The sequence below is a fragment of the Phaethon aethereus genome (assembly GCF_964289735.1).
Source record: "Phaethon aethereus genome assembly, contig: HAP1_SCAFFOLD_212, whole genome shotgun sequence".
Lineage (NCBI taxonomy): Eukaryota > Metazoa > Chordata > Aves > Phaethontiformes > Phaethontidae > Phaethon > Phaethon aethereus.
In genome coordinates this window covers 1-26,212 of record NW_028113775.1, presented here as the reverse complement: position 1 = coordinate 26,212, position 26,212 = coordinate 1, and the positions used below count along the sequence as shown (strand labels likewise).

Below are 26,212 nucleotides of genomic sequence, written 5' to 3'. Positions count from 1 at the left end.
ACCTGTGAAGGGGAGTTTGTTTCATTTTGTTTTGCTTTCTAAAGGTTCCCTGCCTTTTTGGCCTTTTGACCTCCTGCTTGGCAGCTCACTAGACTCTGGCTCCCATGCTGGGGCACATGTTTACATGCCCCTCCTCTCCTCTATACCGTGAGGCACTTCCACGGTGGTGGGGCTCGCAAAGATGAGGTCTTTGTAGGCTCCCACCTCCTCCCACAGAATGATGCATTCGTCCCTAATGTTTTTTTCACCTCCCAAGTCTACACCATGCCAGGCTGGGCCGCAATTCTGATCTGCCCCGACATGTTTGGCCTCTTCCATCCAACAGGAGCTGGTCACCCTCTTGCAGCAGCATGGTTCCTGTTTGTGGTTGCTTTGTGAAGCTCTTGGTGCTCTGCAATGTGATGTGGCCAAGAAAAATTGATCCCTCAGAAGAATTAATTTCCCTCTGAAGCATTAGACCATATTTACAGCTTAAGCCCCCTCTTTGATTTGTAACACGGCATCTCTCTCCTTTACAGATGAAAGAACAGAACAAAGAAATCTGAAATCTGAAAAGATAGCTTGGCTTCCACCGCCAGTTTTGCAAAAGGAGTGTAACTAAAGCTGCAAGCTAAGGGAAAAGGGTCACAGCTCAGAATGGAAACCCATGACACCGATATGCCTGCAGCCAAAGAGATGCACATTGAGGGCAGGGAGGAGGAAGAGGGAGGAGAAAGGAAAGATGAGCAGAGAGCAAGCCGCTCATTAACCTGGCTACACCAGATCATTTTTTTGAGGCTCCAGAGCCATGAGTGAGGGTGTGCACATCTCCTCTTGAAGATGGAGACTTTGGCTCTCCTGTTTCCAGTAGGTTTTACCATCAGCTCCTAACTGCACTGCTCCACTGGCCACCAGCTGCAGGGCGATGGGAAAAGCCCGGCACTCAGCTTCTTTCACCCTTTCTGACAGTGTCTCCTCAGTATCGTCTGCCTTCACGGATACCGGCTCCTGGTATATCACTGCTTTTGGACTAGATTCCTCCTAAAATGGGAATATTGGGAGTCTTTTAGAAGAGGCTGGTGAACAGTCTCAGCAAGGTTATGGATGGGGCGGAGAAAGTCTTACATTACATTAGGGGGCAGAGCAGGAAGAGAGACATGGACTAGAAGATTCAGAGGGCAGTTTCCTGAGAGTAGGACAAACTGAACACACACACTCCCCAGATACCAAGGAAGAAGACAGGACCTCAAGAAACCACAAATGCAATGTAACCCCCACCTCTTCCTGTTTTTACCGATAACAGTCCCAAGATTTCCACACATTCCTGTTATCTCTTCCTGCTTCTGCCTTCAGAAAGGAAAAAAAAAAAAGCAAATTCCTTTTCATAACTTACTCAATGTTAGGCAAGAGGACACTTACCAGGACAAAATGCACGGTGCAGCCTGTGACTTTGAATCTGCTTTGCAGGGCTTGCTGATGGGCATGTCCATCCTTGATTGGTGGGAAAAGTGATGGGGAAGCATTCAAAATCTTCCCTGGGCATCAGAGTGAGAGGAGAAAAAAAAGAAAAAAAAAATCAATTTCAAATTAATTTCCTTTAAAAATAGAAGCGAGATGTGATCATCAGTTCAAAACAGCAGCATTGAGTACCACTCAGGAGCTTAAATGGTCCCAACTGCAGTCAGAACGTAACAGGGCGTGTTCAGATTCAAGTTCAAAACCAAAAAATGCACACGGTGTTATGATCTCTAAGGAAACCTAAGGAGGTGCTGCTCTGCTCTGAGGAAATAGTGAGCTTTCAGGAACACAGGTGATGGTGTGCTGGCTTTGGCAGTAGCCAGGCAAGCATGTTTCAGTTAAGGCCAAGGACCTCATTTGCTTTTGCATCTGTGGATGGACAGATGGAGTTTAAGTCTCTCCCCTCCCAGGTGACCAGCCCTCATGCTGCAGATGAGAGCCTTGGAAGTGGACTTCACACTGCAGCTTCATGCAGAGCCACTGTGCAGAGAGAAGTGGTTTTCATAGGAAACATCATTCCCAAAGAAGCCTGTCCAAATGCAATCTGCATAGTGAGTAACTTCTGAGCAAGGCTTCAGGAGCTGGCACTTGGCGCCCAGAGCAAGAGGCAAGAGGAGTGTGCGTTCCCCTCTCCGCCGGCCTGGAGCAAATCTAAAGAATGCTCTGCCCCACAGCAGAGCCACATTCACTCGAGGGTCTGCAATGGCTGTATTTCCAGCACAGAGTACAGAGTGCTGCTATGCTGTGCAGCCCTCAGGGCAGCACAGGAGGGAGAGGCATTGAGAAATCAATCTCCCTCCCATTTTTTTCTGAGTAACAGCTGCAAGGAGTAAATTCAGCACAAGTCCCCAGCACAGCTCCTTGAGAAATGACACAGCTATGCTACCTGTCCGCTACTGCAGACAGAACCAAACTGCTGCCTGCTCCACACGTGTTTCTCCTGCCCAGCAGGAAGGCAGACACACCAACTCTGTGACCCTGATTTTGCCCCTCTGGTACTCATTATGCCAGCACAAGGCATTTCTCTGCCAATGCACAGTCAGAATCGCAGCACAGTCCCACTGGCTGGAATGAATGGAAGCACAGGGCAGCCCCACGGATGTACATGTACTCCTCAGTGTCAGCAAGGCTGTGGGAGATTTAACCAAAAGACGAAGAATTATGTGTAATTCTGGTGAGACCAAGCATCCATATTTTACTTTCTCTTTTACAGTTACAATTTCTTACCTTTCCATTTTCTGAGAAAAGGACTGGACAAAATTCTCATAAATCCTGACAGACATATTAGTTCAACAGCGAATTCTTCAAGAACTCGGTCAATTGTGCTGTCAAATTCAGAGCGGCTTCCATATAACTTGTGATCGATCACCTAAAACATTAAAACAGATCAAAAGCCGTATCAAGGAAATAACTGTGCGTGAATGAGAGCAGCTACCTGGGCAACAAAGAGAAAGCAAAATGGATTAATTCCAGGACATTAGAGGCCTTAAAAGTTTGTATATTATTCAGGATATTTGTGATTTTTCACATTCATACAAACATTCCTAGGAACACCCCAATCACTTGCTAGTTAACACTAGCTTTCACACAGGATACTTTCTAGGATGTGTAGAAAATCTGCACAAAGAGAAGCCAAGTATGAAAAGAGAAACATGTGAGTAATGTGGTGTAGAGGGAAATAAGGGGGAACATACCGGAAGATACTGACCTCTTACTCGAGAATGTCTAGCCAAAGACTAAAGTAAAAGTAATGATGACTCATCAACAACATCACCACCAGTTAGTCTATAGTTGCTTACTAAAAATAATGAACTTATCTAAAAGAGAGCACACCAGCCAGCCATTCTGCGTAAGGGGAGAAGTCAAGTCTTGTTCTATTTCTACTCCACCTCTCAGCTCCAGCACCCAAGTGTTGATTCCTGACTCTGTTCATGAAGACATTCAAATAAGGGGTTAACAAAGCTGTCATGCTCTTGCCTATGAAAATGTGAATTAATTTTGACGCAACTTTTTTCCTCAGAGATGAGCCTTTATATTGCCAGAAAAAAAGTAACATGGATCCAACTCAGCTGTTGAGGAAGCTTGCTGAAAACTTTTTAATGCATGGAAACCCTCTAACAGTATTTATTTCCATCTGTGTGTAGGTGTACAAGTATGGTAACTGTTCAAAATCATTAAAGGTTAGAAGGCAGAGCTCCTGGTGGGCTGCATTTGAAATCCCAAGTTGTTGAATGTTTTCAAAAGCCATGTTCTATACTTTGACAAGTATGATGACATGACACTACTCTCTTTCTGTATTTTTTTTATTTTATGAAACAAACTAATAAAAGTTTCCATAACACAGTACTAGTCTACTGACCACAGATAGGAGAAGAGACTTGTATGGTGCCGGTGAAACTGACTGAGCACAACATGAGACAAAGGTCTTTCTAAGAAGGGATGAGTCAAGGAGACAACATGCTTATGTTCGTGCTGGAGCACATCCAAAGAAGAGCAACAAAGCTGGTGAAGGGTCTAGAGCACAAGTCTTATGAGGAGCGGCTGAGGGAACTGGAATTATTTAGCCTGCAGAGAAGGAGGCTGAAGGGAGACCTTGTTGCTCTCTACAGCTACCTGAAAGGGGGTTGTAGAGAGGTGGGTGTCAGTCTCTTCTCCCAAGTAACTAGCAATAGGACAAGAGGAAATGGCCTCAAGTTGCACCAGGGGACGTTTAGATTGGATATTAGGAAATATTTCTTCACCAAAAGGGTTGTCAAGCATTGGAACAGGCTGCCCAGGGAAGGGGTTGAGTCATCATGCCTGGAGGTATTTAAAAGACATGTAGATGTGGCACTTAGGGACATGGTTTGACCTTTAAAGGTCCCTTGCAACCCAAACTATTCTATTATTCTATGATTCCATGGTTTTGTGGTGGACTTGAAGTGTTAGGTTGATGTTGGACTTGATGATATTAAGGGTCTTTTCCAACCTAAATGATTCTATGATTTTATGTGTTTCACAGAGCCTAAAGTCTTCCTGATTTCAGTTAAAGCTCGAAGCTGCATGGGCTACAGTCTCAGGCTCAAATCATCACAGCATGTGCAATTTTAAGTCCCTTCCTAACTCTGGACTGTAGCACTCACTGAAGAGATGGGGAAGACACTCACAGCCTCCAGTGAGCACTGTCCATGCAGCTTTCAGCTCTGCCTCTACTGATAACTCTTTGTGCTTTGTGCTACATCCACTTATCCATGTAAAAGTTTTAAAGAAAAGTGAAACATGAATGCTTACCAAGCATTTCATGAAGACCTACAAATTCAGTAGCTGTGAACTGGTGATAAAAAGGAAAGGAAACAGGTATCTTTACCCTGGTGGGAATTCCAGCCCGGGCTGCATTTCGTAGTTCTTCCACACCAGACTTGTTGGAGATGACAAGGACAACTTGAGCACAACTGCCTGGCTCTTTTGCGTAACTGATGAGCGCAGCAAGGTTTGTGCCTCAAATAAAGAGAGAGCAAACATTCATGAAATAGATGAGCACCTACGTCACTCAGAATTGGCTCTCAGTCCCGTTTATCTACCAAAAATCTTGTTTTCAACAACTGCACAAATAGAAGAGGACTAAGGAATTTGTGCACTAATAAAGCTCATTTGTTAAGCAGTACAAATGAGTACACCTTCTTGACTTCCAATCAAAATGCAGCCTTGGTTTTAGAAGGCTCCATAGACTCCACCAAAAAAAAAAAAAAGCAAGGTGGATGCACTGTTATCAGGGCTGAATTCAGCCTCCCTTTTGTAAGGACATTTCTCTGTGGGATTATCATCACACAAGAAATGAAAGCTCACCTGTTCCAGAGATGAGAACAGCCACTTTAACTTTGTTCTTTCTGGGTTGGTGTTGACTCTCAACAGCAGGATTATTCATCAGATGCTGGGGGCTGCTGGGCTGCAGGGCTTCAAGAAGATTCTTGACTTTGATGTGAGAACCTCCTCCAAATATGTGAGGAAAAAGTTAAAATACCCTAGATTTTATGTTCCCATTTAAATTTACTTTGTATAGTTTACTAATCATAAGTTTCAATTAAAAAAAAAACCTATCAGCAAATAATTTCTGCTAGCACTAACTGAACTACAAAAATGTACATTACTTGAACAAACCAACTCATGCTAGTTGTGCTGATCTCTTTTGTGTTACTCAATTGCAGAATTGTCTCCAAAGGCCTAGGTATGGCATAATCTTTTCAAGGATTATCCCTGTCTTTTACATCTGTCTTCCTCTTTCTCTCATGCTGCAAAATTAAACTGAAGATGATGTCGACAGAGCTGAGGTTGCATTTTGGCTGCCCAAACTCCTCCCCAAGCTGTTTGGCTTCCAGAGGGATTTTGGCTCGTGTCTTGCTGTATGTCAAGCAATGGACATACCAGAATGAAGACTTACCATCACATATGACTGTACACAGCTGTGGCCTATCCTCAATCTTTACACAGGATCCATGTGAGTTGGGAAGGGGTTGGAAAGGAGGTGGGTTGATTACCATGATTGTGGCAAAATATAATCAATTAAATAATGTGAGTCCTTGCAGACTGTCATCAGAGGGATTTACTTGAGTCTCAACCAGGTACCTAGGTAAGACACTATTCAAGTATTGTCACTCTGAAAACAAGTCATTCACTTCTCTATGTATTTAATAATGAAATCTAGATGTGAAGGTGTTAAGCAGCCTCCAGCCTAGTGAAATGACAGAAAAAAAGACATGAACTACACAAACTTCGCAGTAAGGAGTCTCCTCAGTGCCTGCAGACCTGGGTATAACTTGTACCTCCCAGGAGATACTCAGTGCCTCACAGAATCACACTCTAAGACAACTTACCTTGTATCAACTTAAAAATTAAATAGTGCATCCTAAAGTGAGCCGCCACCCCTCTGAAGTGAGACAATGAATCTGTTACACTTGGAATCAAACCATACTCTGTTTAATTTTTGTATCTCCATTTCCTGTTAGGACTCCTGCTAACCTGTGTGACAAGGGGTAACAACCTTGCCAATCAGCCAAGCTTCCTCATGTCTCTGTATGTCCTTGAGAACATGCTGAGCCAGGTCCTTCGGCACAACCAAGACTGCACCGATCCCACAATTAAAGGTCTGAGCCATCTCCTCCTCAGAAAGGTTTCCCTCTTTGTAAAGCCAGCAGAAGATTTCAGGAATCTTCCAGGTGAGAGCATCTGAAAATGATTGAAATTTGTATATGGTCAGCACAAATGTTTGCTACTCACCTTTTATTATATACAATGAGAGTGGTATATTACAAGAGCTGATAGAGACTAATTCTTGCTATTTTAAGAATACTGTCCAAGGAGGACACTGACCCAACTTCCAGTCAAATTTATGTGTGCTGCATGACCAGAGGTTTCTAGTCATCATTTGTGCAAGCCAAGTCTTCTCTAGGCTTTCTAATGAGAACATGTAGGAAATGACAGCAAATTAAAATGTATTCATCCCTCATCAGCCAGAAGAACAAAGCTACAGATGACTTATATCTCTTCTGTAAGAGATAAAAGAGCCATGGGACAAATCATCTTTTGGCTTTTTTAGACTACTTAAGCAGATACTGGTTTTATGTTTCAAAGAATCAATAATTGGTATAAGAGTGTATACTTAGGTGTGTGGATGGGCAGACTGGAACAGGGCTGAGCAGTCTACACACAGATGAGAAGCATGGATGGTCTTTCACAGTGACCCTACTCATGTAAGCATGGCCTTAGGCTGTCTCTGGAAAGCTTGATGGTGCAGACTTGTCATCTCGACTTCACTTTAGAAAACTAACAATCCCTTGGGCTTGTTATCTTGTCTGTGGTTCCAGGCACTAGCAAGCAAGTTGGGGACCACATTAGTAAGCTGGGTTTATTTCTTTCCTTTCTAATTTCATTCTAGAGAAATACAGACAGACAGCCATCTTCCCCCCTCCCCACCCTCACAATATTTTTGGACTCACGTTAATATGGTTTTCTTTAATATTTTGAATTTATTAATACATAAAAATGTAACTCAATTTTGGCTTACACAGAAGAAGTTCTACCTTACTTACAGATGTCAAATGCTAATCTGTTATGAGGAAGCTACCACCTACCACAAAATTGCATTAAACGTGTGTGTGTGTACACATACTGTGGAGCAAATAATGCAAATTAGTTCTCTCAACAAGCTTCAAAGTTTGGTCAAAATATTTAGTATGGAGAGGTGTCTTGCAGAACACACAATCTTCTCAAATCCCTTTTCTCCTAGAGATGAGCCGCCTTCAAACTCTCCTTAAATTTCCCTTCTCCAATGAGAGAGTGGTGCTCATCAGCTGATGCTTACTTGAAATAGGAATGTTTTTGGTAGGCTTTTTGGAAAAGCACTGACCAGGTGATACCCAAAGCTGAAAAGTCAAGTCCATGCTGTATGTAAATTTTGTCAAACAGAAACAGTCATCTTTGATATTTACCTAGGGCAGCGCTGACATGTTCTGGCAGGATTCTGGAGATGCCTTCCAGCAACCCCTCCTCAGCAATGAAGGCAAAAGTCTTCACATGCCCTGAGCGAAGGACAGGCAGCAAAGATGGACTGTACATTTTTGCTGGGGTCAGCAATATATCTCCTGCAAACAAAAGTGTCAATTCAATCAATTTGTTTAAAAGGTCATTAAGTGTTTAGTGGGAATGCTCCTCTGAACAGGTTCACTTCTGCTCCTTGTGGCAGACAACCTTGGGAAATAGTGCTGGCCCACTCTTCCAAAACTGTGGATGCAACCCCACATACCTACCACAATAACTGATTAACCCTAACCCATCCTGAAGTGAACAACCTTTGGCAGCACCTAGTTATGAAAATGTCTGAACACAATTCATTTGCAGGTTTGTTTTTGAGAAGAAAGATACTGTACCTAGAGTCTTGTCACCACAACTGCCAGGCGCTGGTGAGGAGTAGTGTAAGGAGGACATTAAGAGAATCTTCCTTATGATGCTAAAGCCACGGCCATGAATCCCAGAAGAGGACAGTCCAATAAGCACATCCTCCTCATCAGCTCTCTGCAGCCCCAGAAGCATCTGGCCTCGCTCCATTGCACCAACCACAAAGCCAGCCAGGTCATACTCTCCAGAAGAATACATGCCAGTCACCTCAGCCATCTCCCTGCCTAAGTGGGGAGAGAAAGCAGTCAGCACTAGCTGTAAACAGTTTTTATTGTTAACTTTAAATCTATAGCATCTCCAAAAATAAGCAACGTATCCAGGATGGCTGCAGAGACATGAAGCCTAAGCAGCACATTCAGATATATTTTAAAAATCCTTCTTGGTTTCTTATCTTACCTCAAAGACTTCAACAAAACAAAGCTTCAAGAAGTTAATGAAAGAAGAAATGTGAGGGTTTTTTCCATTTCATGCTACTTATCTGGCACCTCCCTGCTACGACTAAATATCAGAGAGGGAATGAAAACATATTAACACGTCAAGAATGTGAGGCATCCGGTTTTGCTCTCCTTTGTACAATGATAAATAAGCAAGAATCAACAGCCAAATGCGTGAACAGCAAAAATCATGCCTCTGTGCTGACCCATTTTAGAGATAAGGACGAGTTTAAGCCCAATGCTTGACTGTTTTTTCCACCAAACAGAAACTAACCATTCTAATGCCACATACTGCCTCTGCCTACAAAGTCTATTGCACTACTAATCCTTCCAACATCAGAACCTTCAAATCTCAAAGGAGGGGAGTGTTCATACCCAGGAAAGCACATGCTGCATTTCTGCAAGCTTCAGCTATTCCTTCTTTGATTGTTTCAGTCACTTCAACATCAAGTTTGCCACAGGAAAAATAACTGAGGAAGAACAGAGGCTCTGCTCCTTGAGCCAGGATGGCATTGACACACAGGGCAACCAGGTCCTGACCTATGGTGTCGTGTCTCTTACATACTTGTGCGATCTGCAAAACATGGTGGGAACCAGCAGCAGTGACAAGATATACACAAAACTCAGATATTACTCAGATAAATAAGCAGAAATCTTCTTTTCCCTGAAAAGAATCACAATAGAACATACATGCAGAAGATAACCTGGTACATCATCTAGTTTAAATCAAGAGAAACCAGCCCATTTTCTTGTAGAGAAAAGAAAAATCTAGTTTGTTTTTTGAAACATTAATTCAAAGTCTAGCTCCAGCTACCCAGAAATTATCATTTTGGGTTGGTTGGTTGGTTGCTTTTTGAAATATTATGTCAAATCCAGAATAAGAGGTGTCTAAAAGCACTTACAAATTCCCAGGATTTTCAACCTATAGAACACCCTAGTAATTTCCAAAACCAAAATCAGGTTGTTCAAACATCACTGTGTGTTCTGTAGTACTTTTGCCTACTAATTTCACTGGCCCATGCAGCAAAACTGAAACAATTTATTAAGCAGTTTTCTTCTTCTTCTCCAAGTCCACAGGGAATGAGATGCTCCACTCCCACCCTCCCCAAGAAGTCTTTTGATCTCAGCTATCTCATGTCATATACAACAATGTGGGCCTGGTCTGTAGGCTCCCTTTAAAGACAGGTCTTTCACAAAGCAATAATATTTCCCTTGTGAAGGCTGTTATTTGGTTTCAAAAAAGTTATCACAGTGTTTGCATCCTACAAGTAATGAAACCTGAATCAGACATCATGGCTTCTATAAAGTGGCGACATTTACACTACTGTATTACAAGCAGAGGTTTCTACACTGTCAGGGATACACCAGAGCGGTTCCACTTGTGCCAACTGCTGATGTAGATGCACAGCATCAGATCACACAGTGCAGTTCACCTCTGGCAGTTATCATATCAGGGTCTGAAATAGGACAAAGGCTGCATATGTAGGGATAAATTTTCAAGGTAACTATCTTTTACTGGCACAGCTCTATCAGTGTAGTCATATCAGTGCAAAAAAGCTCAGTACAGAAAGACGGGCAAAGGAAAAGTGCAGATAAATACTATCACTGGCTTCAAAATGGTAACAGATCAGCACTTAAACAAAGTCTGAGTTTGGATTACAAGCCTGAATCTTTCACTGGCTGGTGGATTTAGAAGTGCTATGGAAACCAGTCAACCCATGTCTTTTGTTGCATTATAACATCTCCCTCCCACTGATATAGTAATAATTTGTATAGGCATTGGCCAACTTTTTTTGGCCAAGGAAGAGTCTTGGGAGTAGTCTGTGTAAACACAGTTGGAATGTCTCTCTGCCAAGCAGTTGGAACAAAGACTCACAAGAGCCAGCACCAATCACTTTTTCATGCTCAGAGGTGTCCAAGGATGCAAGACTGCAAAAGACCTTCTGGATTATTATGCTTAGTCTCCTGCTGTTGCAGGAAGCCACGTCATATCATCCCGTTACTAAAGGTATAAACACCGACTTGAAACAAGTTAAGTCGCTGTGTTTGATCAGTGAAAGGCAGCTTCAGACCTCCACTCCTCTGAAGGCTGAAAGCCTTCTTCTGATTCAATATATAAATATATTCCTGGCCCAACTTATCCTATGTGTTCTGGTGTAATTAGCATTCTTTATCTATTGGCTTCTTTTCCTCTTTAATGTTTATTCTCATCTCCTCTATCCTTCTTTTCCCAGTGCCCAGACAGCAGTAATTATACTATGTCTCTGCATACAATTTATTAAGCTAAGTCTGACAGTTCCATTTCAGCACTTCACTGAACCAATTCCTCTCTGAACTGATCTTTCTCAAAGCCAATGGATCATCTATTTTACAGTAGAAATTCTGGTTCTTAGTTCCTCAAGTGCCCAGCTAAATGTTTTGGTTTATTATCATTTCATCACAAAATACCCAGAACTTCCAGATTCTCGATGACATATGCACAGGCCCTGCTCAAAAGATCATCTACAAAGTTCAAATGACCACTGCAGTGGCCTTGAGATGTAGTTAAAATGCTCAGAAAGGTGCAGATGGTGCAATTGGCTGTGGCATTTAAAACAGTCTTGGGACATAACATAAGCTTTGCTACAGTCAAGTTGCAGTTACCTGCAGTTTAGGTCCAAGGCCTTTAGTTTGAGATACCAGGATAGGATCATCATAACCAGACGCTTTTAAGTCAAAGAAACCAGCAAAGCCTCCTACTTCTGAATGACTGCCTGCCAAGTACAAACATGTCAAGGATCATTTTTAAGGGAAATAAAAAGACCCAAAACACTCATCATGGCAAGTACTGCAAATTATGATTTCTTGGAGAAGACAGCACTGTGTCCACTGACAGAAACATGCACAGCTTTATGAAGCATCGACCCCAAAGTAAAATATTTCATGGTGTAAATAGATCTTTATTATTCTGTATATGTGACCTATGAATTGTGTATAGCAAAGGTTAAACATTTTACCAAACTTTTAACAGCTCGCCTTTTTTTCTTTATGCAACTACTTTTTTCTAAGGGGAGAAAAATCAAGAAATTTTCCTCAGCAGATCACTGCTAAGAGTAAGAACATATTCTGAAGAGCAAATAACAAGTTCAGTGATTGTTAGCCACACCCTAATAACTGTTTGGATGTTGTACTCCTATATACTGGATCCTGGTAGGATCATTTCTGTCCAGTGACATACAAAACTATTCCATTAATCCATTAATCCAGGAGTTATTCTGTTCACTAGACTAACCTTGAAGAAGTGAAATCATCCCCATGTTAAGCAAACTATTTTTAATTAAGCAAAAGAGGAGTGATGAGAAAGAAATGGGAATTTTCTTTCTTCGTGGTGACCTCAGCCCAGTTTCTCAAGCACAATTTCAATGCCAAGAATGCATTGCTCACCTCCTGTGGAAAAAAGAGTTCTGTTGCATTCAATATACCGAAGAAATTCAAAGATTGTTCCCCATCTTACCTGATCTAGTACCACTTACAATTGATGTTTCCGGCTGATGAAATAAAACATCACTGGTTACAGCTTCCACGTGTCTCTCTTTGTATATTAGACCCCTGTAAAGGGAAAGTAAAGGACATGCTAGCAGCAGTAGTGACACTTTATGCATAGACCATCATTCATCACACAAATGGGAACAACAGATATAAAACTTTGGACTAGCATCTATTTCTGCTCGTGCCTTTGCTTACATACAGAGACTGTTTGAGAAGCCGTATACCACGATGGCCAATATCCTTCCTGTAAGTGGCACCCTTGAAACGTATGGCTGCTACACCCCTGTTGGCTTCTCCCAGTGCTTTCATCAGGTCCTCCTTAACAGCAGTAATGGACAGGACTCTGCCACCACTTGTCACCACTCTTCCATCCTTCAGCGTTGTGCCAGCATGGAACACCTCCAGCCCTAACTCTTTGGCTTGCAGCAGCCCTACAAAAGTAAAGGAACTCCGTGAGTATCTTAAATCACATACTATGTTGGCAAAGCAGTGAAGATTGAAGTCCTTTCTTCAGGCAAGGGAGAATAACAATAAAGCTTCCTACCTTACCTTTCTTCCAAGAAACAGCATTACCATTGAAGGGTATCCCACTTCACTGTCCCTAAGACTCCCTTCTGAGACATCCAGTGAGGACACAGATGACACAGGAACAGAAATAAGGGATCCAGGAGCCACAACAGGACATATAAATAGCCTGTGCCAGGGCAAAACTGTGCTGAGTATTGTAATTGTGAGTAATTTGTGCAGGGCTTTCCTGTACAAAATCACAATTCATAGCAGTTTACTGCTTGGATTCTCTCCTCTCCCTGATATTAAACCATTAGCGTTAATGTTACCTCAGCACTCCCCTTGCTGTTCTGCTGTGCCCACTCCACAAAATTCCCTACCATACCTGGAATCAGTACTCCATAAACACTTGCAGGTGGCTGCCCAATAGCTAAAACAAATGACATATTTTGTTCTTTTAATTTGTTTACAAGTATTTTCCTGTTAGAGGAAAGCAAAATTGCTCAGGGTTTTTTTAGATTCATATTTTGAGGAGAAGATAAGGGAAGAGGAGGAACTACCGTCATCATTTGGAAAAAGTGAAACAAAACACAGTTTTCCCCTTGCTGTCAGCTAGACAGATTTTTATAAACAAGTCGAAGAGACCTTTATACTCGCTGAAAGTACAGTGTGTTACGTTGCCACAGCACTGCCCTGACAAGGTCAAAGCTGAGCCCCAGCTGGCCTTGCTGCAACGGAAACCTAACTCCTTCCCACCGTTTTAGCAAATACTCCAGAATAAAATGTTTATTAAAGACATTAAAATGTGGGAACCAATGTGGAAAATAGGAAAAAAATGAATAAACCCCACAAAATTCCAGGGGTTGGAGTATAATAATAAAAGGAATGAATTGAATTTCATTGCTTTGACTGCCCTCTTTTGTGATTAATAAGCAGGATGGTCATACAACCTCACTCCTAAAAGTATGAATACCAACCTAAAAAAAGTTCCTGAGTATGTCTAATGAAAGACAGCTCATTAGCAGAGGTATTAATTCAGTTACTTGGTTTGGATTTTTACAGTTACAGAAATGCAGTTTTGCAGAATATCACTGACAAAACAAAATAAATACAGTGAGTGAACCGGAAGAGGATGGTGGGCAAGGAGAACATGACAGCAGAAATCTTGACAAGAGAAAAAGCAATATAACATGACCTCCTCCCTGGGCGATATAGGGTAACTGGAGTTCTGACAAAAATAAGGTGGCCTTGAAATAAGGTCAGCTGTCTGGGTTGCTTTACACAAGGCATAGTGTTGTACTGGCAAAGCAGTAGCTGAGGGGAAAGAAATAGTTCTGCAACAGTTCCTTCTGATTCAAAACATTTAAAAAAATTTTAATCTTAATATTAAACCTCAAGAATTTTAACACAGACAATTAGTATTGATCTAAAGCCCACATGCCCAATTTCCCAAAAACCCTTTAAGCCCTGTGAAGAAGAAGTTCTTACTAGTATTACACAGTAATGACCTGGCTGGCTGGCACAAGGAATGGAACCAAGCTGATGGTGGAGGCATAAACCGCTCCTATTTTAAGGGCCACAGGTCCTCAAGTCTCATCCTTATCACTTGGTCAGGCATTAGCTAAGATCAAGTAACCTCCCAGCAAGGGAGCAAAACTAGCAATAAGCAGTCATGAGCTGACAACACTGTGGTCCGTGTTTCCAGTATAGTTTGTGGAAGTACTACACATGGACGCACCAGAGTTGTTTCAGAAGGACATAATGTCTCATCACCTTCTTATCTCAGCAACAAGTTACAGAGCTTTATAGAATGATGTAATTTTAATCATTTAGCCCCTGTGCTACTCTGGACAGGCATGCATTCCAGTTAAACGATCTTACTGATCCTTTCCACAAGGACAAGGAATAATGGATGAAGGCAGATTTGGATGAGTAGGGTGGAGGAAAGCAGTACAGCTCCCTGGGAGAAAATGTAAATGCAAACTTACTGAAGTACTAGGCTAAAATTAAAGAGTAAACAACCTACTGAAGTTACCTGTTACCTCCATGCCTTTGTCATAGTCTCCTGGGTATCCTGGACTTGCCATGACCACACACACAGCTGTACTATTTTCTGACCAGGCTGGCATGAAGCTGCAGAGTTTGCCATCGATTGTTGCTTGAATCACTTCATAAAAATCATTTCTAAGCAATGGAAGAATTACCTGCAGAAAATTTTCATAGTGATAGAAGTTAATTCTTATTTTGCTGACTTGTTGAAATTCAATTTAGGGAAAATTCAATTAATAGAGTAAAATCTGTACCTGCCAAATGGAAAATACTGTATTTTCCTATACGAGTAGATTTGGAAACTATAGGTGAGCATTAATTTGCAGTATCTCTTTGTAACAGGCAGAAATTTACAACAGGACATGTGAGATTATGTAGAAGGAACATGAATTTAGGCCCCTCCCAGTCCACTTCTCTCCAGAAAAATACAATCTGAGCAACAGCTCTTTAACTTAAATTCTTTAATTAATAATTCACAGAAGCTGATTAGTTAAAATAAAATAAGACATAGATCCAAATATATCACATACATTTCCCTAAGCATATTTAAGTTTCCAGTATCTTTCACTCACCTGGCACTGAGGGTCACCAAACTGACATTTAAAGTTTAAAATTTTCACACCATCTTTGGTAAGCATTAAACCTGTCTGCAGCACACCTGAACAGAAAGAACACAGCCAAGCAAATGAATGTAAATGTTTATTTTTCAAGAACTCCTTTAAATGCAACATAGTATTTTGGAATGTGGGAAGCATTTCTGCAACCCGTAAAGAATTAGGAGCAGGGATTCTGCAAGCAGTTACACACAAATCAAATAATTCCAAAATAACCAACAAAGTGGCTAGCAACAACCTGAGGAACATCACATCACATTTTAGACCGAATACAATGGAAAGCAACCTCTCTGCATCACAAAGTTGAGTTCCGCCTGCTGCTACAGCCCTTTAATTGCAGGTCATCAGAGATCAGAAGGAACTGACAGGATGAAAAAAACAGGTCACATAAAATCCCACTCATTAAGCAGATGTCGCAGTTTTCTTACCATTAACTGCACTCCTGTTATGCATAAATATAGATGTGTAATTCTGTATTTCAGGCAAAAATAACAAACCAAAATTCATTACTGCTACTAACAAACAAGAACAAACAAAAACTTATTGAGGATGGCATGCTGTGATTTCTACTCAACACACATATATGCATGTGGTGATCTAAAGCAGGCCTTTCACTGTATAATCAGACAACCAATCCCCAGAGAATAAGAAGTGTGAAAATTTAAACGCCATAAAGCATCAGGTCCTCCAGCATCATCCTAAAAATGCTCAACACCCACTATATTCTTACTGTGGACTTGGACTTTCTAAAAAAGTTACCAAATAGCAGAGAATACATTGCAGACTGGAACCCAACTGTTTACATGTATGTGATCTGACACTCTTCAGTACCAAAAGCAGCCATTGGCATTAAAAGACAGCTGTGAGCTTCACCCTCCATTTTCAAAACAGCCTTAAGACAAAGATCTTAAGAAAAAAAACCCTTAAATTGCTGTATATAGAAGTGAACAATACAACTGTACTTAAGTATGTGTTATACCTTGAACTACAGAACGTCTGGTTGCAACTGTTTAAATACAAAACATTTAATAAAAATACAGTATGTTTTGTGGAGAAAAGATGAAAGTTCTTCTCTCCAAAGGAAGAGCTAAAAGCCAAACCAGTGAGGCTTAATACTGCATGAAAAAATAATTATTTTTTTAAACAAATACTATTTGGGATTCAAAATCAATCCCTAACAATGAAACTAATCTTGGTATGACTTTACCTTGTTTTTCAGTTGAATGCTTACTTACCTACATATGCTGTTCCTTCTTGTCTCATACTCTCAACAACATGTTGAAGGATAGCATCATTGATTTTCTCCAGAAGTACTTCTGGAACCTGACGATCAACATCAAACTGATTGAGACAGTGATGACATTTGCTGGGCTAGCTCATAGGACCTGGAAGGACTGGGGTAAGTAAATGCCTCAGCTATGTTTTCTGCTCTCCCCCCAGCCAGTGCACTCTTTCCATCAGGGTGCTGCTACCTGAAGGACAGATGCACTGATCCTCTGTCTCCCAAGATTTTTTTGTTTGGTTCTTTCTTTAGAAATTTTAAGGAGGTTTGAGACACTGGAAACCTGGGCTGTACACAGTAAGATTGTTTCTGTGCTTAGAGAAAAACACACTAATAATGTACTTCAGCAGCATATTTAGAACAATGCAGTCAGCATTAAGAATCAACAACAAGAAATGCAAGGTTATGTTCAAGACACAAAGACTCCAGGCATGCATGGAGTTTTGCAGGGACATTTCAAGTTATGCTAATCGGAGCAGAGAAACACCAAGTTTAGGAATAATGGAAAAGGTGAAAGAGACAACATTCCTCAGAACACTAGCTCATTAAATCCTAAAGAATGACTACTAAAGTTTGAGCACTGTATTGCCCTTACACAAGCAAAGCATCAATCAATTCAGGAAGAAATCTGGCCTATGTGATAGAAACAAGATTGGGCACTAAAGGACATATATTTTAACCACAGATGTGATCAGCCTTGTTGCAGGTTGAAAAGGAGGACTGCATACCTGAGGAACTGGGCAATAGGCTCCCATCCCTCCAGTGTTTGGACCCTGGTCACCATCCAATAATCGTTTGTGGGCCTGGACTGGGGGCATTGAGGCAACAGTGACACCATCCGTGAAGCACAAGCACTATTAAGAGACACACACAACACAGAAACAGTGACAATGTCCTGTCCTAAAAGAAAGTTAAGACTGCTGGTCACAGGCTGAGGCTCAGTTCTGCCAGGAAAATTTAGGAATCAAAGACAGAAAGCAGTAGGTCCCACTTATTCTGCTGCAAGCCCACTGACCTGAAGGATTCACTGAGCTTGCTTTCTCATTTTTAAATAATCAACAGGAATGGCAGCCCTCACAACAATTCCATTCTGATGAATTAGATTTTGACCTATTAGTCACGTGGACATAGGCTTACCTTCAGACATGTGAATAATCTTCATTGACTTGACAGATTATTCATACGTTTCAAGTTAAACATCTGTGTTTGCAGATCAGGGGCCTGAATGAGTGTGAGGTATTCTCAGTTACAGGACAGATCTTGCACAGAGAACTTGTTGGCAGTTTTGCATGTGGCATATAATATGCTTGCTTAAGTTTTATCCTGCCACTGAGTAGCAATCCACGATAAGGAAAGTGCTAAAATAGGCACTAAATATTAGCAGAGATTATTGATGTAACAAGAATTACAAAGACAAAGTCCATAGAAACATGTTTTAGGTCACTTTAGGAAAAAAAGATCACTTTCTACCTAAAAAGATCACCATAATTGCAATTTTATGGCTAATGTAGGAGAAAATTCTATTGATAACATACATTGATTACTATGACATTAGTATGACATCAAATTGCTTAGATTGCATATTTATTTATGTAAGTGCAAATAAAACAAAAAAACTATTTGAAACAATAAACTTGCATGTTTATGCACAGAGCATAGCACTAATGCCAAAGAATAAAAGCACACAACCACACCGTCGATCACATACAGAAAGTTCTTCCCCTTGAAGAAGTTCTTCAATAACAACCATCTCTCCAAACATTCTGTCCTGTACAAAAATAATAAATTTCTCCAGTTAGCAAACATGGCATCTACTAGCTAAATCCTGTCTTTATTTTCTTTTAACAGAAAAATAACAATGTAGATGAAAAGTAGCAGCTTTCTTGAATTCTGGTATGTTGAGCAAAGCTAATAGACTCTCATATGGAGATAAGGAAGGGACATTGAAATGCACCTTATCAGACCTCGGGAGCCAAAGAAACATGAAACAGTTGGAGGGGCAGGGCAGCAGGACTCAGTGCTGGAATGAGAGTTCAGTCACAAATTCTACAAAGCCCTGCTCACTGCCCACTGTCTGGGGCAAACATGAGGAATTTGAGGATGATACCCAGAGAAATTCCTTAGTCAAATGGGCAAGTTTCTCCTGAAAATACTTTCTTCCTGTGGCTGAAATTACAAATTCATGGGCTATAGAACATCAAGAATTGGATTCCTGCTGATTAACTGAAGATTTATCCACCTGCATAATCTCTTGGACAGCTCTGCAGGCTTCCTCTTTGCTGGCTGCAATAGTCACTTCTTTTCTAGCAGCAGGGCCCCTCGCTCGTACAACTCGTGCAGGAAAGTCTGTGCTTTAAATGAAAGCAAAAGTGAGATTCAGGTATCCCTACTGCATCCAGTGAAATTATCATTTTTAAGCTGAATGCCTCTCATATTCTTTCCTTCTTTCTGAACAGCTGAAGAATAACACTTCAGAGAAATACATTCCCTGCTAGCCCATCCTGTCATGGAGGTGAATGGGCTCCTACAGCCCTCAGCACAGGACTGTGAACCAGAAATCCATTAATTCTGGTGTTGGTTGTGACACCAACTCAATGTATATCCTTGGACAAGTTGCTGAGCTTTAACACCTTGCAGTTTCTTCCTCTTTTCCCTGAGTTGGCTTACTGTTTTATTCCTGTCATAGGTTTGGAAAGATGAACTCATTGATGATTTACAGTTTCATAACACCGGATTACAGTACATAATCTTATAAACCACTATGGAAGTTCTCTTCAGAGTTACAAAGTTAAGGCTAAGTTAGGTCTTGCATGTAAAGGATGTTAGAACTAGTGTATTAACACTGTATCCTCAGAATTGCTCCACTTACTCTTAAATGCAAACTCAATCTAAAAGAAAAAAAAAAGAACAAAACAACATAACTACACTTTATCCATTCACCTCTCCTCGGCTTGTGGACGGTCAAATAAAATGTCCCTTTTGAAGAGCTGATTCTACACACTACTAGCCTGTTTTCTGAAATAACACCTCATTCCTCCTTTCTACATTATGATTTATATTAGGACAAATCTCAACCCTAGATTTATACAAGCAGCCAAAGCAGGCTCACACAAAGCTCCCTTTCTCCATATCGCAGTGTGCTGACGTGAGTCTTATGCACGCTTACAGACATACAAGTTGTTGGCCTGTTTCTTTACACGGCAGTAATAGAGACTAAATGCTGTTACAGAGCAAAGTCAGTGAAAAGGTTGTTTTTATTTAAAAAAAAAAAAGTTCCACTAGATTATACCACATGTAGCATGTGACAGCAAAGACAAGAAGTCCATGAAACCGACACACAGCCACAGTCCAGCGTAGCTGAACAGAGCAGCTGCTGTGGGACTGGACCAAAATAGTCACAGTGGTAAGTTACACTCCCAAAGGATCCCCTGACTTCAGAGGCATTACCACTCAAAGCAACTACAGACATATGCAGTTACATTTCTCTCTCCGTGTAAGAGAGATGCTGCCTAGCCTTGAAGAAATAAGAGTATCCTCCTTAAGTTATGAGTGTTTGACCAGTCCCTCCCAAAGCACTCCACAGATAGCATTTTGCTGGTATCTGTGTAGAAATTATTCTTACCCTTAGAGAAAGATCTATTGAAATATTTTTTTCTGCCACCATTTTTTTGTCTTTTAAATGGCTAACTAGCATCCTGAAGAAGCTGATCAAAGAAGAGCTGTGATCTGTGAACAGAAAAATCAACCTAAGTTCCCTGCACCTTCACCATCTGTCTCTTCAAAACTAATTCATTCAGCAGCTATTTGAGAAGAACGACAACAGTTGAAAAGTTACCTAGTTCTAGGTAACTATCATGGGTGAAGGCCAAATGCATAGAAAACCTGACAGAGGAGTTTCCAGTATCAAAACAGTTACCTGATAATAAACCTACAAGCTTCCTGGGGATTGGTGAAGGCTTTCCATCTTGCTGTTGGGATCCCATGTCGATCCAGAAAGGCTTTGGCAAAACTAGTGTTGGATGCCAGCTGGGCTGCTTTTGCAGATGGTCCAAAACACCTAACTCCTGCTGCTCTCAAGTCATCAACAATCCCTAATTATCAAATTGAGCAAAAGAACAAAGTAATCTCTTTGGAAACATCAAGTCATTTTGACAAAAGGAAAACCACATAACCATTCCGGCAGTCTGTTACATTTTTCCTTGTCTCAAACAGCTAATTCATCCTTTAAAATAAGGTTCTGCATATCCAATGACCTGCTTTATCATTTAGTCTTAAGAGGTCTTTAGCTCCTTACATTACTTAGAACTGTCACAGTTAGGACTGTCTGGTACTTCTGTTCACTATTGAAGACATGGAGATGCACATTACAATAAATGCACGTGACAGTCTGGGTACTGTTGCCTACAGCAACAATGTTAGGACTATTGCAAGAAAATTCTTTATATAAAGGAAAGCAGAGCAGAAGAAACAAGAGTACTTGTAGCCATTACTGATTCTTGATCCTGAATTATTTCCCCTGCTGATCTCTAACATGCAAAAAGCAGCATATAGCTATGAAGCCAACTGTTTTCAGTAACTACAATTTACATTTACAAGATAACCCAAATTTTCTTGCTCTTCAGTTTAGTTAAGTCGTGTGTATCCTAAGATCCGGAAGACATCATTTCAAAAGCAGAATTCAAGGTACTGATTTTTACTGCCAAGTTAATTTATTTCAGCCTTACCAGCTGCCAAAAGAGCTTCTTGTCCAACTAACACAAGTCCAATGTTATGATCTTTACAGAACTGGGTAACAATAGTGTGATTGCTCACTAATACAGCTGAAAAGGAAAAGGAAATTTAATTGTTACCACTGTAAAGCCTAAATAAGAGAGGGGAGATGAGAATGTCATTGTTCTATCTCCCTAAGAAGTATGATTAAAATAATGAAACAGCCCATGAAGAGCAAAGTGAAACAAACAATATACTAATAACAGAGTCCAGAAGGAACAGTGAACATTTCCAATTTGCACTACTGTTTTTAATACGTCTGATAACTTATTAAATATATTTTATTTGCTATATGTAATCAATATAAACTTTTAAAAGCTGCTTATCATAAGAGAATAAAAACTTTAAAACATAAAACTGTAAGTTCATAAGGAAACTCAATTTCAACAGCTGAGCAAAGATTCCTCAATGGCAGTGCATGTTGTAGCTAAATTTAGCTGAGCAGCCTGGGCAGACACCAATGAAGTTTCTACGCAGAAGTTAATAACTTTGAGTTTTCTATACCTCTGCTACATTTTGATGAAATTGGTAAGTGAATTCAAGCATAACAGTGGGAGGAAAGACATGAGGTGTAGAAATACACAGTCTCATATAAGCCTCACTCTTAAGAAGCTAGGCTAAAAATAGATACAGTATGATGACTTACTAGGCAGGTCTAAAATTCAGAAACAAAACATACATAAAAAAAACACGTCTATGCCTTAAAAAATCTGTGGTACCTGTAAAAGAAAAGAATAATTGTTATCTCCTACCGACTCAACCCAAATGTGGTCAGTTTTATTTCAATTCCAACACCCATATTACTGATTACTTGGCACAATATTCTATCTTTCCCCCCTTTTTACCTGAATTGGAAATTTTCCCATTGTCAGCTGTTCCTGCATTTCCTGGAGCAACAAACACATGTTTCACATGTGGAGACTGGGCCAACTTCCAGGCCAGCGCATGCTCTCTCCCTCCACTGCCAATCACGAGCACTCGATCAGCCATTAACCTGTGCAAACACAGAAACAACATATATAGTACTATCTATTTATTTCACAAGCCCACGTAAAAATATATAAATTATATCACTCACTTGTAATTGGTAAGTAATATCAATCCAGTTCATTTTAGAAAGGTATCTGTAAGACATCTGAACAAAGTGACTGTACCAGTAGTGTTGCTGGGTAGATGCATCATTCACATTTGGTTTAAATACTGACAACAATGAAATAACTCAAAATTTTTTCCACTTGTTTCAGCACAGTCAAGATTTCCTCTCTTAAGTATCCAGGCTGAAATAATCTTGTCATGACTAGGTCTCATCAAGTCCTTTGCACAACTACACAGGACAGGACAGAAAATTTCATACAAATGCTCAAGGTAACTTTAACATAATATATTTCCAATTGAACACTGTGGTCAATCTAGGAACTTTTATGAGTGTAAACATCCTCAGTAATAAATGGCAAAGATGGTTTTCAGAACAGATTTTATACTTCGACAATTGCTAAGAGGGTAACTTCAGCAGAACAGCATGCTCAATAAAAGAACAACTGTTAATTTCACTAGCACGCTGACATTTAAAACAGTTCCTCAATAATATTTCTAGGCAAATTAGTTTTGATTTATTTCAGAAATATTATCATACTCAACATAGGTCACATCTGCAAACTTAATTTTTCCATATGTGCTGAATGTGGACAAATGTCAGAAAGAAAAAACACCCCAGAACATGACCTTTAAGGAAGACGCTAATGGCATAAACCAGTCCTTACCCAGGAAATAGGTAATAAAACAACAGCTTTCCAAGCAACACATCAGGAGACGTTTCCCAAGAAATCATTACCATTGGTTTGAGTTCGTTACATAGCTTCCGAAGGCAAGCAGAAGCTAAATGGTGACATTGAGGTATAATATGTCAGAAAAGCTGTTCATAGAACTGTGATAAATCAATAATCATGTTTCAAGGTCCTGAGACAGTGTTAAGATGTCTTAACCTAATATCAACAAAATAAAATTACACTATATATATTTTCATAATTATTAAATTGTCCAAACACAATGTAAGTACCTCAAGTAGCCTGTCCCTGGGGATTACAGATCATTGTGGATTATCTAAGACACTAATTTTAAGTTTTAGGTATTGTGCTCTATGCATTTAAACACAGAGCGTATGCTTAATGCTCTATCAATCACCAGACTGATTTCCTTGCAAAAAACTTTTCTAAGTCTTTATACTGTGTAGCTATCCAGTATGTCAGACTGTGTCTTTCCTTTTGTCACTGCTTGGCAAATAACTCTGAAGTCACTAGGAAGTTGCTGTGAACTTAACAGTAAAGGGCGACAACTGCTCTATCTTTAAGAAAGACATCAACATGCTCTCTACAAAGCTTCATTAGGCACTATGATCCAACTGTTATTAATAAAAAGCAAAGTGTTTTTAAAAGCTAAATTATTTTTTCCTTTAAATATAATTTCACAATTCACTGAAGTTTTCTAAGGCAGAATAAATTAAAGTTCCTGACTGGGAAGAGAGTGAAACCAAGCGGTGCCTCCTACCCTGTGGAAAAAATGCATATTTCCATTCCACATCATAGTGAGGACACTAAAGACATTTTTTTGCAAAGCAATTCAAACACTTGCTGGAAGAAAAGAAAACTGGTAAGACAGTTCATCCTAGAGAAAGGCTGTAGAGAGGGACGTCTCACTTGAATCGTCTTCCCTTACCGTGTCAGACCCTGCAGTTTGTCCACACAAACAGTTGAGTCCTCCAGACGGATTTGAGTTCTTCCTTCAGCTCCTGCTTAGGTCAAAATGATTTCTGATCTCCTAAAGCCAAGGATAGGGGGAGAGAGTGAAAGAAGCAGACAGACCTGCATGCTGCCCTGTCCCCTTTTATCCTCCTATCTAACGGGAGGATCCGCAGCAAGATCCCCTTAATGCTGCCCGCCTTTCAAAAGAGACCTCCCCACAGACTTCAGCAGTGTGGACCATTCTCCTCTCTTTCCATTTTGCCTTCACTAACAACAAAAACAACTAGTCCCCGCCAATCAGTCCTACAATGTTAACAGTAGTCAAACCTAGGGAAAGAAAAAAATCAAACTACAATGTGGTATCAAAAAGCTGAGATCATTGTTCAGCTCCCACATTAAGAGCAATTTTATATCCCCTGACAAGTAAAGAATCTCAAAGACAACTCGTAAAAATAAAACATAGCTTTCATGTTCTATAGCTAAACGGAAACACTCCAGTTAAAACCTGCATGCATTAACTCCCACAGCCCTATTCTTTCTAGCGGAACATATCCTTAGATGTATATATATAACAGTTATTCTAGTATCTACCACACTCTTAATTGTGCCTCCCTTAATTACTACCCTTTCTACCTTTTGAAGAAATTTCATACAAGCAGTGCCAGAGTTACAAGGTATATAAGTGTTATTTTATTCTCCACTGGTTCCTACACCATCCTCTTCAACAGCCTTAATCCTTTCATGATAGTATCTGAAGTCATTTGGTTAACATTTGGCAAGCTTGCAATGCTACCACTCTTTACTGAAAACAAAATTAAAGTATCCCAACATAGCACTGAGCAGATTCTGTGTGTCTTAAAGTCAGGCAATGAAAATAAAAAAAATGCATTCATAGAAACATAAGCCATTCCTTTCACACCACTGTAACAATTTTTAAAAGAAATCTGCAAAGTTGCTTAAAACTTCTATGGAATTAATGGCTTGTGTACTGTTGGACAGATGCTCTACTTGAATCTCCCAGTTTAAGGAGACATACCTGCTACAATAGTCCTAAGCATCACTTACCGAGTATTTGTAGACTTCCTTCCTTAGATGTGCAGACTCACAGTTCCACATTTTCCACCTGTGACTGAAGAGCAAACCACCACAAGGAATAAAGACTCCTATTTCTTATAAGACAAAACAAGGATAAAATTTCTCTCTTGGAATGTTTTCTTATAGTCAGGGGGCTGTGATAATTTAAGTAAGAAACAGAATTTGTGCAGCCCTGAAATGTCTCTCTGCTACATGAGTGGCCAGAAGAAGGTAATTTAAACTTGCATGCATTCCAGTGGGTCAATTTGTATTGCAATTATTTGACCAATTTGTTTTCTTAGGCGATGAAGTGAATATGCAGCAGAGAAAGACAATATACATGGAAACTTCCAATATCAAAATCTGACTTTTATAAAAAGCAAATTTGAGATTAAAAAAAATTGAAAACCGTTACCTAATGAATAGAAGAGAAAATCTCTCTGAAACAATGTATTTTAGTGTTGTTTATTCACCAACATAGCATACTGGCAAAGCGTGGCAGGACGAGCAGGCAGAGTATGGAAGCTACAAAATGAAGCAGATCGCTCTGCATGGTTGTTGCTTCCCTTCAGACATCAATGCCGCCATTTCACTGGCTGCATATACAGCATGCTCTACCATCCCCCATCAAGTACCATTAATAAAAAACACAAGCGGTTTGTTTGATTGTTTTTTTAATAATAAATGCTGGTGTTTGGGGAGGAAACAAATTATTCGTCTTCCATCTACTGGGCCTTTAGTTCGTGCATCTGGGGCCTCTCTTCCAGGCTGGGGATGAGAACTGTTTCT

General features: G+C 40.3%; 1 protein-coding gene across 1 annotated transcript; it reads right to left on the bottom strand.

Annotated features, from left to right (window-relative positions):
* Positions 1-753: 753 nt before the first annotated feature.
* On the bottom strand, positions 754-22,608 carry LOC309416562 (trifunctional purine biosynthetic protein adenosine-3-like; the record flags this gene model as incomplete). The annotated part of the gene is made up of 21 exons (XM_082016101.1): positions 22,457-22,608; positions 21,566-21,661; positions 20,758-20,932; positions 19,081-19,192; positions 18,550-18,609; positions 17,570-17,695; positions 16,795-16,882; positions 15,518-15,603; positions 14,932-15,100; positions 12,589-12,820; positions 12,355-12,449; positions 11,505-11,614; positions 9,237-9,435; positions 8,400-8,651; positions 7,962-8,114; positions 6,493-6,699; positions 5,323-5,466; positions 4,844-4,974; positions 2,725-2,866; positions 1,399-1,514; positions 754-1,020 (listed from the first exon to the last, which is right to left on the bottom strand). The coding sequence occupies exons 1-21, from the start codon at positions 22,599-22,601 to the stop codon at positions 754-756; spliced, it is 3,105 nt and encodes a 1,034-aa protein (XP_081872227.1). The 5' UTR covers positions 22,602-22,608.
* Between the last annotated feature and the right edge of the window lie 3,604 nt (positions 22,609-26,212).